The sequence below is a fragment of the Cydia amplana genome, chromosome 14 (genome assembly GCF_948474715.1).
Source record: "Cydia amplana chromosome 14, ilCydAmpl1.1, whole genome shotgun sequence".
NCBI lineage: Eukaryota > Metazoa > Arthropoda > Insecta > Lepidoptera > Tortricidae > Cydia > Cydia amplana.
The window spans coordinates 13169299-13185488 of record NC_086082.1 but is presented as its reverse complement, the minus strand read 5'-3'; the positions used below and the strand labels follow the sequence as shown (position 1 = coordinate 13185488).

At 38.0% G+C, this 16190-nt stretch overlaps 1 protein-coding gene across 1 annotated transcript; it reads right to left on the bottom strand.

Moving 5' to 3' along the window:
* Positions 1-317: 317 nt before the first annotated feature.
* On the bottom strand, positions 318-15433 carry LOC134654242 (lysozyme-like). The gene is made up of 4 exons (XM_063509712.1): positions 15267-15433; positions 5388-5582; positions 2768-2841; positions 318-471 (listed from the first exon to the last, which is right to left on the bottom strand). Exons 1-4 carry the CDS (start codon positions 15331-15333, stop codon positions 325-327), a joined length of 483 nt encoding a protein of 160 aa, XP_063365782.1. The 5' UTR covers positions 15334-15433; the 3' UTR covers positions 318-324.
* Between the last annotated feature and the right edge of the window lie 757 nt (positions 15434-16190).

Here is a 16190-nt window from a genome sequence, read left to right as displayed (position 1 = left end):
AGCATTACTACGGTGAAGCAGGGGCTGCCATATTTTGACGGATATGGATATTATGGATTCGATCACTAGACTTTTCCTATGGGCACCAATACGTATATCCTTAGCTGTTACAAGCGGGCTTAAAACTAAGTGTAAGGCCTGAGTGGACGCTCGAATTGGCCGTGCAGCGGGGCGGGGCGTGCGGCGTGCATGTTAAACAAATGCAAACGTATGGAGCGGCCTTAGTGTACGCTGCTCAAATTACTCCTGACCCCGACGCCACGCTGCACGCCCCGCCGAACGCTCCGCTTCGAGCGTCTACTGAGGCCTTAAAACTAAGGCTATTCACCCTTGGTGGGCGGCCACGGCGGCTATGCATTGGTTGAAGACGTTGACGTATTGAAAAGGAAGGTCGCCTGAGCACCCATACCCCCCCTTCTTGTGGATCGCCATGTGGTCGTAGCAGTTCACCTGGCCGTCGCCATTGCAGTCCTGCAATGATCGTCCAGTATTAAGTGCAGTAATATTATATATACATATAGCTGGTCAAGCAGATCTTGTCAGTAAAAAAAGGCGGCAAATATGAAAAATGTAGGTACGAAAGGATATCGTCCCATGGAAAATTTGAACTTCGCGCCTGTTTGACTGACAAGATTTGCTTGACCAGCTTTAGTTTGTCAAAGGACTGTGTCATTTCAAACATAGACAGAGAGAATCATACTATCTTTGTCTTAGACTAGTAGGTACTAATACCAAAAAAAAGGATGAGTTAGTTTTAAATTGTTCTTATTAACTGACAAATCCGGTGTGACCAACTTTACCTAATCTAGCCTGCCTGTGAGTCTAGTTAACCAATTATGTCAGTAAACAAACGGTAATTTTGAAAACTGTAGGCGCGGATTTAGAATCTCTCGCCCTTGCCTGAAGGTCAATGCACCATATGTTTAATATAATGATTATGATTGATATAGGAAGGAAGTACAGTCGCCATCAGATATATCGGAGCGGTCATGGTATTCACAATATCTGAACACGCACTCTAACGCCTTGACAGTAGACGCGTGTTCAGATATTTGTGAGCGCCTTGACCGCTCCGATATATCTGATGTCGACTGTACGAGTATATGATTTAAGATTTTTGTTATAAAGCTGGTCAAGCAAATGTTGTCAGTAAAAAACGGCGCGAAATTCAAATTTTGTATGGGACGATATCCCTTCGCGCCTACATTTTTCAAATTTGCCTCCTTTTTCTACTGACAAGATCTGCTTGAATGAAGGAATGTCAAATGGTTAAGGTGTAAACTCTCTAATGCTTGACACACGTACTTATTTATTACCTAAAAAAAAAGTAAATTATTTTACTTTAGGTTGTCCCGTTCATATTTTTGGCTAGTCTTAAATAATCCAATGTATGTATTAAGTTTTATTAATGAAAATTTATGTGTTACTGCTCTTTTCGGAAAATTAACCCCGGGTATTTACCCGCAAGCGAGTGATTTTCTCTAAAAATACCTAACTCACCGGTTAATATCGCACAAAGTTGTAGGTCAAGCAACTTGATACGGAATACAGATTTTACGGCCTTAGAAAATTTACATGAAGCCAAGGCCGCGATGATGTCAGTGCGCAGGCGCACCGCTAAATATTTCATGCACTGACATTGTCATCGTATTAATTCAATTAACAACAACATCATACACGCCCACGCGCCCACTAAGCCGACGAATCGAAAAAAAAAATGGCATTGTCTATGACCGCAGGGCAAAAAAAGGCAATAATTTTGAATGATAATTCGATTTTTTTAATTCGCTACATTTTATTAGGTTTTTTTATTCGTACGCGTGTAAGATTCTGTTTCTTGGTATTTCACTCGTTATCACTTGCTATTGTTACAATATTATTTTCACACCACTTATTCGGAAATAGTTATTTACAGTACATATGGGGCTACTTTTCCGCACTAGTGCGTAAAATAGCACTTTTCGTGCGTATGTCGAAACTTTAAAGTGCCATATGTACTGTAAAACTTTGTTCGATACACGTGCGAATAGGTAATTCGCAACTCGTGTCGATTTAAAACACTCCCTTCGGTCGTGTTTTAATTTATCGCCACTCGTTTCGAATTTCCTCTTTTTCGCACTTGTATCGAAAATAACTATTTCGATACAAGTGCGGAAAAGAGAAAATTCGTAACGAGTGGCGACAAATTAAAACACGACCGAAGGGAGTGTTATAAATCGACTCGATATAACTCGTGTCGATTTATAACACTCCCTTCGGTCGTGTTTTAATTTATCGCCACTCGTTTTACAGTACATATGCATGGCTCTTTAAACTTTTGACATACACACTAAAAGTGCTATTTTACGCACTAGTGCGGGAAAATAGGGCCATATGTACTGTAAAATAATTTTACAGTACATATGGGGCTACTTTTAATTTATCGCCACTCGTTTCGAATTTCCTCTTTTTCGCACTTGTATCGAAAATAACTATTACTCAACTAACTTAATTTTACTTATAACTCATGTCGATTTAAAACACTCCCTTCGGTCGTGTTTTAATTTATCGCCACTCGTTTCGAATTTCCTCTTTTCCGAACTTGTATCGTAAATAACTATTTTGTACCTACCTAAGTATTACGGATGTAATTCCACTTCCGTGTAGTAAGTAGTTAAATACATCTACTCGTATGTGATAGACTTTAAATGACAAACAAAATAATCGACTTTAACAATTCTTAATTCTGTTCTGCTAGAGCTAGTGATTTATTAGCTTTGTTAGTTACCTGTCCAAACTTCCTCATGTATCCCTGGACAGTGAGGGCAGCACAGTACGGGTCCACAACGCAGGTGCGGTACGCTGTAGAAAATAAATAATAGGTGATAATTACATAGCAAATAGAACACTTTAAACTCTCACGTTTTGTACCTACACATATTTAATTACACAAACGGGTCTACCGCGATATAGTTTCATTTTTCATTTTTCAGTTTTTACCTTAAATTCCGACGTTTCAACAATGAAACTATATCGCGGTAGACCCGTTTGTGTAATTAAATACATAGTAAATAGGTTTACCAGCTCAAAATTATCTCCATAAAACTCATGTTTGAAGATTTCGTCAGTTGAAAACACGGAAGAAAGAATGAGCGCGCCGCGCTGACAACTTGACATAAAAATAATTATTTTCTTATTGTCTGCTGAAATAAACTAGAATAAACTAGGATTTAAAATGTATGTGCACCATTACTTAATTAATGTGCATTTATGAATACGATTTATAAGATATAAATCTACTTTATTTCCTTTTTCCGAATACCTTTTTCCTTGATACAGACCTTGATTGGAATGCCGGTTGGTTGTTTACAACATTTATGTGTTAAAAAAATGTAAAAATAATAATCTTCGACCTTTGTAAAGGATGTTTTAATCGAGACTGTGACAAACCAAGCAGATTGACTTTTGACCTTTCCTGTGATGTTTTCAATAAATCGATATTGTCTTATCTATTAAACCATTAAATATTGTGTCGTTTACATAAAATTAAATGGTTATTTAAATAAAACAGCCATAATTATACGAATATCAGCTACGTTAACAACTAAAAGGTATTTCGTCCTTCGCAATTCATGGAAAACTTTAACGTACGAGTACCTATAGTTCGTTTTTTTAGCATTAGAAAGAAGGTTGTTGACATGTCTTTTAATTGAAAAACGCTTTTTGAAAATCAGTACCTAACTATTGTTTATGAAAGCTGAACGTTGAAGAATATAAATGATCGTATTAGATTAATACTTAATGGTGACAGTCCATTTCCAACCGCAGCTGCACTACTGTTCATTTTACTATGGAAATTGAGAGTAACAGCGACGCGTTCAGTACCAGTAGTGTACTCAGTACCGGTCAGAAATGGAATGTTACCCTAATTGTTACATATAACTGGTTGACTGGTCAACCAAATCTTGTCAGTAAAAAAAGGCGCGAAATTCAAATTTTCTATGGGACGATATCCCTTCGCGCCTACATTTTTCAAATTTGCCGCCTTTTTCTACTGCCAAGATCTGGTTGACCAAGTATATTTGCCGTGACTTATTTTTAAAACGTGTTTTTCAATTAAAAGACACATTTACCTTTTTTCTAATGCTAAAAACAACAAACTATATATAATAAAAAAAAAATCGGCATTTTTATGACTTTTCTTTAAAATAAAACTAAGTATACTTGGTCAACCAGATCTTGACAGTAGAAAAAGGCGACAAATTTGAAAAATGTAGGCGCGAAGGGATATCGTCCCATACAAAATTTGAATTTCGCGCCTTTTTTTACTGACAAGATTTGGTTGACCAAGTATAGTTGAGAATGCAAGCGGAATTAAACTACAATAATGAGAGGGAGAGAGAGAGAGATGTCGAAGAGACTCCATAAGCTCTTACCATCAGGGTGGTCAGGGGCAAGGTTGTTGATGGTAGGCTTGCCGGCGTCCGACCAGTACGCCCAGGTGATGCGGAACAGGCCGCAGGTGTCTCCCTCGCACGTCTGGGTCTGCTTGCAGCCCGAGATGGCCAAGCTGACACACCTCCATCATGCTAGCTTACTATCTGGGTGGTCCGGCGCGAGGTTTTTGATGATAGGCTTGCCGGCGTCCGACCAGTACGCCCAGGTGATGCGGAACAGGCCGCAGGTGTCTCCCTCGCACGTCTGGGTCTGCTTGCAGCCCGAGATGGCCAAGCTGACACACCTCCATCATGCTAGCTTACCATCTGGGTGGTCTGGCGCGAGGTTGTTGATGGTAGGCTTGCCGGCGTCCGACCAGTACGCCCAGGTGATGCGGAACAGGCCGCAGGTGTCTCCCTCGCACGTCTGGGTCTGCTTGCAGCCCGAGATGGCCAAGCTGGCACAGCTCCATCATGCTAGCTTACCATCAGGGTGGTCAGGCGCGAGGTTGTTGATGGTAGGCTTGCCGGCGTCCGACCAGTACGCCCAGGTGATGCGGAACAGGCCGCAGGTGTCTCCCTCGCACGTCTGGGTCTGCTTGCAGCCCGAGATGGCCAAGCTGGCACAGCTCCATCATGCTAGCTTACCATCAGGGTGGTCAGGCGCGAGGTTGTTGATGGTAGGCTTGCCGGCGTCCGACCAGTACGCCCAGGTGATGCGGAACAGGCCGCAGGTGTCTCCCTCGCACGTCTGGGTCTGCTTGCAGCCCGAGATGGCCAAGCTGGCACAGCTCCATCATGCTAGCTTACCATCAGGGTGGTCAGGCGCGAGGTTGTTGATGGTAGGCTTGCCGGCGTCCGACCAGTACGCCCAGGTGATGCGGAACAGGCCGCAGGTGTCTCCCTCGCACGTCTGGGTCTGCTTGCAGCCCGAGATGGCCAAGCTGGCACAGCTCCATCATGCTAGCTTACCATCAGGGTGGTCAGGCGCGAGGTTGTTGATGGTAGGCTTGCCGGCGTCCGACCAGTACGCCCAGGTGATGCGGAACAGGCCGCAGGTGTCTCCCTCGCACGTCTGGGTCTGCTTGCAGCCCGAGATGGCCTGGCAGATGCACCCGAGGCACACCTCCGTCACCGGCTGAGCTGATTTGTCGCCAACGAGCTCCGCTGAAAAGGGAAACCGATCCTGTTAAAACATTGTTAAATATCGGTTAATTATTACCGGTATAGTATATAATTTATCCCTTCGAGCTTCCAAATCGACTTACTTAAAGATAAGGTTGAACACAAGCCACTTACTACCTACTTACTATTTTATTAAAGGTTTAATCACCACATCATAAAATGTACCTATTATGGAAAGAATCGGTTCGGTTAAAAACGCTACTACACAACCGCTATAAAAGGTTTTCGCCATCCCTAAAACTGTTTTCCTGCTCATATACCTATTAGTATTTTAAATATCTGGGAGACCGAGCTTTGCTCGGAAAACATATAAAAACACAAAAATGCGCGTTTTCCCAGACCTAGATCGATTTTTCGCCCCCGAAAACCCCCATATAGCAAGTTTGATCGAAATCGTTAGAACCGTTTCCGAGATCCCCGAAATATAGGTACATATAAATAAATAAATAAACAAAAATTGCTCGTTTAAAGGTATTAAGATAAGATAAGATTACACGTCAATGTTCTCCCCGAAATGCAAGTTTTTATTGACTTTACTTATTTGAGTATTCCTTCCATGTTGCACTTGGAGGATAATTGAATGCAAATGCATTAAAGTGGCATAGCGATAAATCCTGTATAAGGTCAAGGCACTTGTTTGGTTATACCTCATCTTATCTAAACAGATATATTATGGTCCGTAAACAACTTATGCAAAGAGTAAAGTACGTATAATGGATCATGATTAGTATAAAAAGTGGTCCCTAGTCCTATTATGGTCCCGACCAGTCCCATACCTATGTGCATAGAGTTATTTAAGGTCGGTGAACCTTTGTTTTACAAATTCTTGAGATGGATCCTATTAGAACATACGTTCTTATAATACCTATGTGTTATACGATCAGCCGTGCAGGGAAGCTCTTAACCCCTTAATGCACGTAATAAAAAAACAACGGCTTGCACTCAGGGAGTGCCGGCAGAAGTGAAAACTCAATCACTATTGCAAAATGTCTGCATCACTATGTATGATTGAGGTTAACGCCATCTAGCGTTATTTCGTCGCATTACTTGAAACCCCTAAGCACATCACTGTTAGTACTCGAGTTATATTAATACCAGTTAGAGGGAAACTCACTAGATGGCATTTAAATCAATAAAGAAAAACTCAATGACATTGAAGTAACAGTTTTTCGATCAGGTCACGTGTCCGTCTTACGTCTTACGGTCACGTGACACCTGTTTTTAATATTTCACGAGTTTAAATTTTTTTCCCCATCACTAAAAGTGCACAGCGCCGCTAAAGAAATTTGAACTTTAATAGCTGTCAATAGAGTTGAATATTATATCCGCCATATATGCCTATGTATGCGGTAAGAGGTTAAATAAAAGCATCTAAAGTGTCATTCAATAGAACTTGCTAGTTATGTAAACAAAAGTTACTAGTAAATTGACATTCAGTGTCAATTTTAGTATGGCGGTTTGTTTACATAGTTAGCAAGTTCTATTGAATGACACTTTATTAGCCCGATTCAAATTTAACAGCTTGTTACGGTTTTGAAATGGTTTTGATACGACCATGACGATTAATGTTGGCGCGCATCTCACGCACGAATTTAATTCATTTTCATATGCACCAATCAGTATGAGCGGTTTTCAAGGCCGTTTCAAAATAACATTAAAACCGTAAGAAATTGTCAACTCTGAATCGGATTCTAGGAAAGAAAAAGTTTAAAAAAAATAAAATTAAACAAAAAAATAATTTAAAAAAAAAACAACCTAAATAACTTCATTTTAATTCTTTTTTAAAAAAAGGGAACCGCCTTCAAAAAATCAACCCACTGAAAAGCACAAAATAATTTTTATATACCCCACCCCTATCCTTGTTCAGTCCCTATACCGTCGTTAAGCAAATTTCTGCCAAAAAGTAGTTAATACCTAATAATAAGAAAATTAATAGCCATCCAGGTAATTACTTAGCTTTTGAAGGCGGTGCCAAACCAACAAAAATATTCTTTGCTGCCAAACAGAATAAAAAACGAGTTGTTAGTAAGTACCTAATGCAAGAACTAAGTTAGTAAGACTAAAATTTTGGTTTGGCACCGACTTCAAAAACTAAGTAATTACCCGGATGGCTATTAATTTTCTTATTATTAGGTATTAACTACTTTTTGGCAGAAATTTGCTTAACGACGGTATAGGGACTGAACAAGGATAGGGGTGGGGTATATAAAAATTATTTTGTGCTTTTCAGTGGGTTGATTTTTTGAAGGCGGTTCCCTTTTTTTTTAAAAAGAATTAAAATGAAGTTATTTAGGTTGTTTTTTTTTTTAATTATTTTTTTGTTTAATTTTATTTTTATTTTTTACTTTTTAGTGATAGGTTCATTCTCATTTATTTTAGGTTTTGAGCTAAAATATGACTTTGTTTCCTATAGTTATTAAGGCGGTTAGAAAAAAAAAAGTCGATCGACCCATACCTAGGTGTCTCTAGGTAACTCTGCAACATAGGCACACGACGACGAGTCGGTTAACCAAAACAGTAGGTGCCTATGGTTTACCAAACCTGAGTTCCACTAGGTACAGTCAGGGTTCAGCATCAGCTCTATCTTGGGTACTGCTCACCCAAGTGCTCATCAAGGCGAGTCGGATGACAAAAACAGATTGTGTCTATGTTGCACCAAACCTGAGTTCCACTAGGTACAGCCAAGGTTCAACATCAGCTCTATCTTGGGTACTACTCACCCAAGTGCTCATCAAGGGGTGTCAGATGACCAAAACAGCGTGGGCCTATGTTGCACCAAACCTGAGTTCCACTAGGTACATCCAGGATTTAGCATCAGCTCTATCTTGGGTACTGCTCTCCCAAGTGCTCATCAAGGGGTGTCGGATGACCAAAACAGCGTGTGCGTATGTTGCACCAAACCTGAGGTCCACTAGGTACATCCAGGGTTCAGCATCAGCTCTATCTTGGGTACTGCTCACCCAAGTGCTCATCAAGGGGTGTCGGATGACCAAAACAGCGTGTGCGTATGTTGCACCAAACCTGAGTTCCACTAGGTACATCCAGGGTTCAGCATCAGCTCTATCTTGGGTACTGCTCTCCCAAGTGCTCATCAAGGCGTGTCGGATGACCAAAACAGCGTGGGCCTATGTTGTACGGGTTGTACCAAACCTGAGTTCCACTAGGTACAGCCAGGGTTCAGCATCAGCTCAGATCTATGTATACTAAAACCTTCTCCAGAATGTAACAAACACTTTTCTGAAAACCGCATCAAAATCGGTTCCGCCAAACGCGAGATAATCGCGAACAAATATACATACATACATACATACATACATACGGGTCAAACTGAGAACCTCCTTTTTTTTTGAAGTCGGTTAAAAATAGAATGAACTTTCTGTCAGTTTCTTATCTTACTGCTTAATTGATGTAACCAATGACAGATGGGCCTGAGTTAAGGTAAATAAAATTAATCATTAAGGACTGTTTGAAATAACCAACATTACGTAATAACGTGTTCACAATCACAATAAACATAGGTTACGACCGCTTATGCGTTTCTAGTTACTAGGTCAAGACTCCGAAAGAACCTACTCAGCTATACCTAGGTACCTAATTAGGTACTAATACTTAAAAAAAAAAAACTAATACTACTTAAGTCGTTAGTGCAAACGACAATGCCCTCACATTAGGCATAGTTACAGAGGCCACTAATTCGATACACATACAACATACGTTAAGTCTGGGGCTCTATTTGACTCGAGGATCGTAACAGCTGAATATGACTACAATATTGCTAATAACCATGTAAGTATGCGACGTTATAGTTGTCAAATATTCTGCATACACGTCATTCTTCTGTCACTTTCTCATGTCACATGGGCTGCAAACACTTCGAAGTAATAAGGGTAGAGAATAAGAATTATTTAAGAACTATGTGCATGCCAATTGTCAGATTAATGGGGTTAAACAACCCGTAAACTTCCTGAATAAAGCTACTAAATTCGGTTGCCTTCGAAAAAAACTCTACTTTTATACGTGTAATTTAAAAATATTGCAAATACATATCTAAGTATAAGTACTACACACAGCACTTCCTCCTGTAGCAACCGTAAGGTATAGTATATGCCTTAGTATCTAAGCTAAGGCAGTATAGCGTAAGTGTTGCCGAAGTATGAAGTGCTTTTGCGCCTTACATAAATAAAATGACGAAGTACATTTTATAATAGACAATAGGTAATTTTGTTCTATCCGCAAAAAACGCTTACTGTTGCAATTGTTAAGTCAACTTTTTTATACTACAACTAATTTCGCAGGGTTTTTCTCAAAAATATTTGGCTGGGAATTTTAAATAACTATGTTGACGTATATTCCCAGTACGGGTAAGTTCCGGCTCGTAAAGTACTGCTGGTCTATTACTATCCATTACGCCATAAGTACTAACAAGCAACACTCTGAAAGTCTGAACTCACCATATGTGGACTCTATACCTTTGGAATAAGGTTTACGAATGAACAGTTAACAGTGTGAACGGTACGAGATAATTTGAACACGATTGTTCTTTAGAAGTCGGAGATTAATGTAAAGATAGTTGAACTATTAGCGTGTGTAAAAACTATGGAAACGGAAATGGGACGGAGATTACTCGTTAAGTTGTACGTAATGATTCAGAAAAAAAAAATATACTGGTGTTTTTTTTTAGTTTTTATCACTGAGTCAAATAGATAAGTAATTATGCCGTTTGCATATGATTGTGTTATTATGATTTTTTGCTACGATTACTAATTGGCTGTATAAGTGACAGGTCGATAGTGGTTAGGTACCGGGAACACTGCAGTACGCAAATTTTATTGCATCTTCTCTGTCACTCTTATTACGTCTTCATTGGAATAAAAGAGGACTGCCAATGATGGAGTAAAAGAGAAAGATCCTCGCAATTTGCGAACGTCGGTGTTCGTGATAGGCCATCTGGTTATGGGACTTATGGGAGTTATGGGTCATTTAACCGCTGACAGAAGTCAGTTTGATACGAACATTTGCGTCAACGAACTACATAATATTTTTTCTAAGTCGCACTTCGCACATAGTCAGTATTAAGTACATCATATACAGGGTGATTCATGAGATGTGAGCAGGACTAAGCATACACAATCAGTACATGTAAAAGAATCGTTCACCACAATATTTAAGTAAAACCGTCGCGCTTCTTGATTATGAAGAAAATAAAACGTCACACTTGAGTGAGATACGATTTTTCAAAAGTAACCAGACTCTGATGACATTCAATTTGGCACTTGTTATGGATAAAACCAAGAGGGTGACCATAAATGTCGTAAATAAATTAAAACTTTTTTTTAAACAGTATAAAATAAATTAAACTTAATCTCGCAAATACTGGTACGAAACTGCTGTTTATAACTTACTGTATGTGTAGGCTTGATCCTGCTCACGTCTCCTGAATCAGCCTGTATATTAGCAGCTAATTTCTTCATATAATATTAATCATAATTACATTTTAATGGTGACTGATGTAACTATGGTGATCATCTTGTAAAAATCAAATGATAATCCATACCTATAAGAGGTTGTACACATTCTGAGCAACTATCCGAGAAAGGACTGGTTTAATCTTCAATAAATAAGCAAAGGATTCTTAATATTCATTATAGGTTTACTGCCGTGGTAGGAATGCGGAAGACTTGTCGACTTTTTGTTTCATGTATACTACTTTGTAACATCTACATTTCCAGAAAATACCTGTATTATTAATAATTAGTGGGTATTTAATTTATAGTTTTAGTGAAAACTAGTGATTGTGATTTGTGACTCATTCTTTGGTACTCGTAGATTCATATATTACCTATGTTTAAGTATATTGTTATTTTTTATCAATAAATGTATTATTTAATTTTTCCAAAAATGAAGTTTCTTTACATATTGCTTATTTAGGTTATTAGCCCATGAAGCCCAGCCCAGTAAGTTTAGGAATAACTGAGTATAACAAGAAGCTTTTTTTGTAATTACTAGGTATACTGCGTACGAGTAGGTATATACAATAAATAACGGATCTCAAGAGAAATATTATAAAATAATAAATAGTATACATATTTGTCAATAATTTAGGCCACGCATTAAAACCAATTAAATCCTGTTATGTGTATCGTGAAAATATAAAAACTTAATTTATCGTTATTTACTATACGGGTTGCACCGGTTCATTAGCCTCATTAAATCAAGTTGCACCAAATCTCAATAATATAGCGAAATTTAAACACTAAATCTACCGTTCATCCTACATAGAGATCCTACACGCGCGCTCATGCGGTCAAACGAGTCCTAGACCGGTCGCATCGAAAAGGTTAACGTGAAATATCAATGTCAGGGCCCGTTCATAAATACGCGGATGTTTTTGATCTGGAAATTACTTCGATTACATGGTCTGCAGGATCAACATTTGTTCCTTTTATTTCAAAACCACAGGAAAAAAATACAGTCGGTCTAAGTTAATTTTGAACCGACTTAAACAGAACAAAGTGAGTGTCATAATAAACGTCATATTTTACGAAATTAGACATTAATGATGACACTGCCACACTAATGTCATGCAGAATTAGCTTGGACCGATTCTAGATATGCTTTAGGTAGAGAAAGAGTGTATAGCTTTGCTCTTATTATCAGTTTACTTCACGCCTTATTTTATCTCTACCCTCTAGAGGTCACTACTGCATCATAAAATTTATAAATCTTAATCTACAGACCTTGCAATGGATCTAATGCAATTTGAGATACAACTAATTCTATCAATCGATCACATAGGAAATTTAGGAAGCAGTGAGCGTGCCACGCACATCCTATATAGGTATATACATATACATAGGTACTGAAAAATACCTATACACCCGTTATTCTTTTCTGACATTTTCTTCATCCGCAAAACAAATATAAATAAAAAAATCTGTGTCAAGTGTTCGATGACAGATGACACAGACACCCTGAGGTCAAGAGTGCGAACTTGTTGTTACCCAAGATAAACATTGCAAAAGCGAAACATACATATGTAGGTACATATACATATTATATTTACTTGTGGATTATTAGTCTCGACGCAGTTTTTTTATTGAAGAAAATTGACGCATGTCCAACTGTAGGCGCATACACGCTGAAGATAAAGAGTATTCTGAAATGTATTAATCATTCTTACGGGATCAATTTGACCCGTCAATAATGCGTTATACTTATTGCCGCAATAAAGGAGATAACCCAGTTAACAACAAAGAAATATTTCATGGACGTAAAATAAATCAAATGTCTCTATTCAAACTATAATAAGGCCCTGGTAACTCTTTAGGTCCTTCCGTTAATAATTTATAAAAAAGTAAAATCACTAATAACAAATCTAGTTAAGATTTTAAAAACTCGAATAGGCCGGAGTAGCATGAATCGGGCGTGTTTTGTCTAAATGTGTTAATATTATTGTTAAGCAAGTTTTACACGTAGGTGCTAATTGCCGGGGAATGTCCGTCTTTTCATCGATTTAATTTAATTATAAACCTCGTTTTGTAACCCCTCATATTGTACTTATATGAAAATCATGGTTTGTATAAATATGTAAAAAAATACAAAATACCCTGTAGGTTGTTTTTTTGTATGTCAGTCCCCAGACTGAAGTACTATCGATATCAAAGTAAGATTATGGGAACGTACTTTTAAAACTAATGGAAAATCGCGTCCTATGCACATGTTGTTCAACTAGTTAGACCTGGTCCCTATTCCAGTATTGATTAAAAATAGGTACTGCCTATTAAAACTGGTGTGTATCTTTACATTATTTCTGTATAGAGATTTTCATATTTGTACGTGATAAGTACCTAAAGCTCAAAATGACATTAATTAAACAAAACAAAGCCCAAAGTTCTCGACAAAATAACAATACTTATATTAATTTATGTGCTTCCTGACAAGAAATCCTGAAACAGAAGAAAATGTGAACTTAATTGAGAACATTCGGCCGAATCTCCAAGTTAAAAATGCTTGAACAGGTAGAGTTAAAAAAAAAACTCGGATATGATATGACTTAAACCTGCTTCGCCACTTCTTACGAGTATGGTAACCAAGAATATGAGAAGTGAAGAAAATACCTCGTGTTAATCGGGAAATTTTCAATTAACGACCACGATGAAGTCTAATTATCTAACAATATCCAATAACCATTATAGATCAATTAATATAACGGCAAATTAATTTTTAATCAATGTCTCATTACGACAAGATGGTCTTTGTCAGTTGCTCGCGTTCAGTGACGGTGTTAAAAGGAATTTAAATTGACATTATCATTTAACTAACGCTGTTTTTATTTAACTTTAACGAGCGGTTAGCTGTCATCACAAAACTGACGGTCAATGTCAAACACCATCACAAAATGATCGTCATCACAACAAAATTTCCGTAGGACACAGTCATTTAAAATATTAAAACGCGTACGCGTGCTCCTGTTAAAGCTACTCGTTATGGAGCGAATCATAGCGAGCTATATTTGGCTTAATATACATGAGTGACTTGTTATAATATATTTAATACAGTTACATAAAACTATGACTCAAAAATGCTCAAAACATGACTTAAGGTTATGTCGAGCATCCTTAACCCTTTAACCGCCAGAGTCTGATATTATATATAGCCATTACATATCCAGCTCATTTCGCCACAGTTTGATAAATAAGACAAAGATCTGATTTGGTTTTTACAGCACATTTATAACTCCCGTAACTATGCCAACCTTACTCTGCGTGGTATACAATTACTGTCGGTAGCGACACGAGCACGCTCGATAAAAAATTGCTGGCGGTTAAAAGGTTAAAAAAAACTGTCCAAAAATAAAGTACACTTTTTAAAAATTCAAATACCTAGCTGGATACTGAATCATCTGTAGTGTGAGATTTATAGGTATTCGTCATTTGTTGATGGCATCTATCTACTTGCCATTTTGCGGAAGGATCATGTTTATTATCGTAATTAATTATTATTCTAAGGCCGTCTACTCATCACCAGTTTTTATATTTAGACACCTATTTAAATTAATTTAATAGAGTTAGATTTGTTTTCGGTATCAAATCGCGATATCACTGGATATTTAATTATTTCTTCCTTAATAGTTGAAACAGACAATTACATTATATAGTACCTAGTTTTAGTTTTGAGTAATTTCCATAAAAAATATTAAAATTATTTTTGTTGTAAAAAAGACCAGATTTTTTTTATATTCGTTGGTTTTTAAACTTATAAACTGTCAAACTTCAATTATTTTAATTTATGTAACAAGATATTAGGTAAATCAATCACTCGACAGAAAGCTTTTTGACATTGCTCCATTTGATGTGAATTAGTAATAAAGTGGAGTCGAGTCACGAATCACTTTTGTTGTTCCTTATACCTACTTCAGTATCACTACGTAGTAAAAAACAAAGTCGCTTCCCTGTCTGTCTGTGTGTATGTATGCTTAGATTTTTAAAACTACGCAACGGCGGGTTTTTTTAATAGATAGAGTGATTCAAGAGGAAGGTTTATGTATAATTTGTTAACCCGTGCGAAGCCGGGGCGGGTCGCTAGTATCCTATATAATTAACAAATATAAGCTGGATGGAGGAGGTATAACTTATTCACTAATAGACATGAAAAAAAAATACTAACAAACATCAGCAGCACACGCGGCAACCAGAAACAATATGGCACTGAACTTCATCACGGCTGACGCCATAGCGACGGATTAAAAAAACTTATTAAAAAAAACTTAATTTATAAGCGTCGGTCGTTCCCGCGCTTCTGCAACTGACTGGCATTGGTCTTGGCCTTAGAGCCGCTTATATGGACGGGCCGCTGATTCATAACGTTCCGTTGAAATTTAACGAAAGCTTGAGAATAGGAGCTGCTGAGGTGAGTTTTCCTCGGTGAGATCATCGATTTTTCAGCAGGTATTAGCAGGCCCGGATCTAGGGTAGAGCGAGTGGAGCGGCCGCTCTAGGCGCCGGATGGCAAGGGGGGCGACAAAATGGAAAATGAGAAAAAAAAAGTTTTAAAAGACGCGAGTGTGACGGGGCCCCAAAATACGCTTGAAAACTTCAACGAAGGGCGCCAAAACCCGATTTCGCTCTACCCTGATCAAGGGCTCGGGCCGGCACTGGGTATTAGGATGTATAAATTTTAACTATAACAGACTATTTATTATGAAAACCCGAGGAAATTAGGACCAGTTAACCAACAATTTAAGCAAATCTAATTTTACTAAGTACTAACCACAAAGTAGACACTAAAAATCTTTTGAGTATCTTGTACATACCATTAGTACATGATCTTAAGTAGGTAGGAAATGTGTCTGTAGCAAGTAGCGTACGTATTTACGTACGTATCTGTACGATGTAGTATAGTAGTACGTAGTCTGTGCGGAAAGAGAAGAGTCGTGGAATGTAAGGGAGCCCATACATTCTACGACTCTTCTCTTTCCGCACAGTATGTTTTGTTTTTCTGACCTATGGAATTGTCTGTTCGTTCCCAATACTCAGGAGTTCAGGAGCTTAATAAGATTTACAACTATTAAAGAAAAGAAAAACATAAGAG

Coding starts and splice junctions, on each gene's coding strand:
- LOC134654242 (XM_063509712.1), bottom strand. CDS start 15,333: ATGGCGTCAGCCGTGATGAAGTTCAGTGCCATATTGTTTCTGGTTGCC. Junction 2,842..5,387: donor CGCGCCTGACCACCCTGATG/GTAAGCTAGCAT, acceptor TATTTTCTACAG/CGTACCGCACCTGCGTTGTG. Junction 472..2,767: donor ACATGAGGAAGTTTGGACAG/GTAACTAACAAA, acceptor CGATCATTGCAG/GACTGCAATGGCGACGGCCA.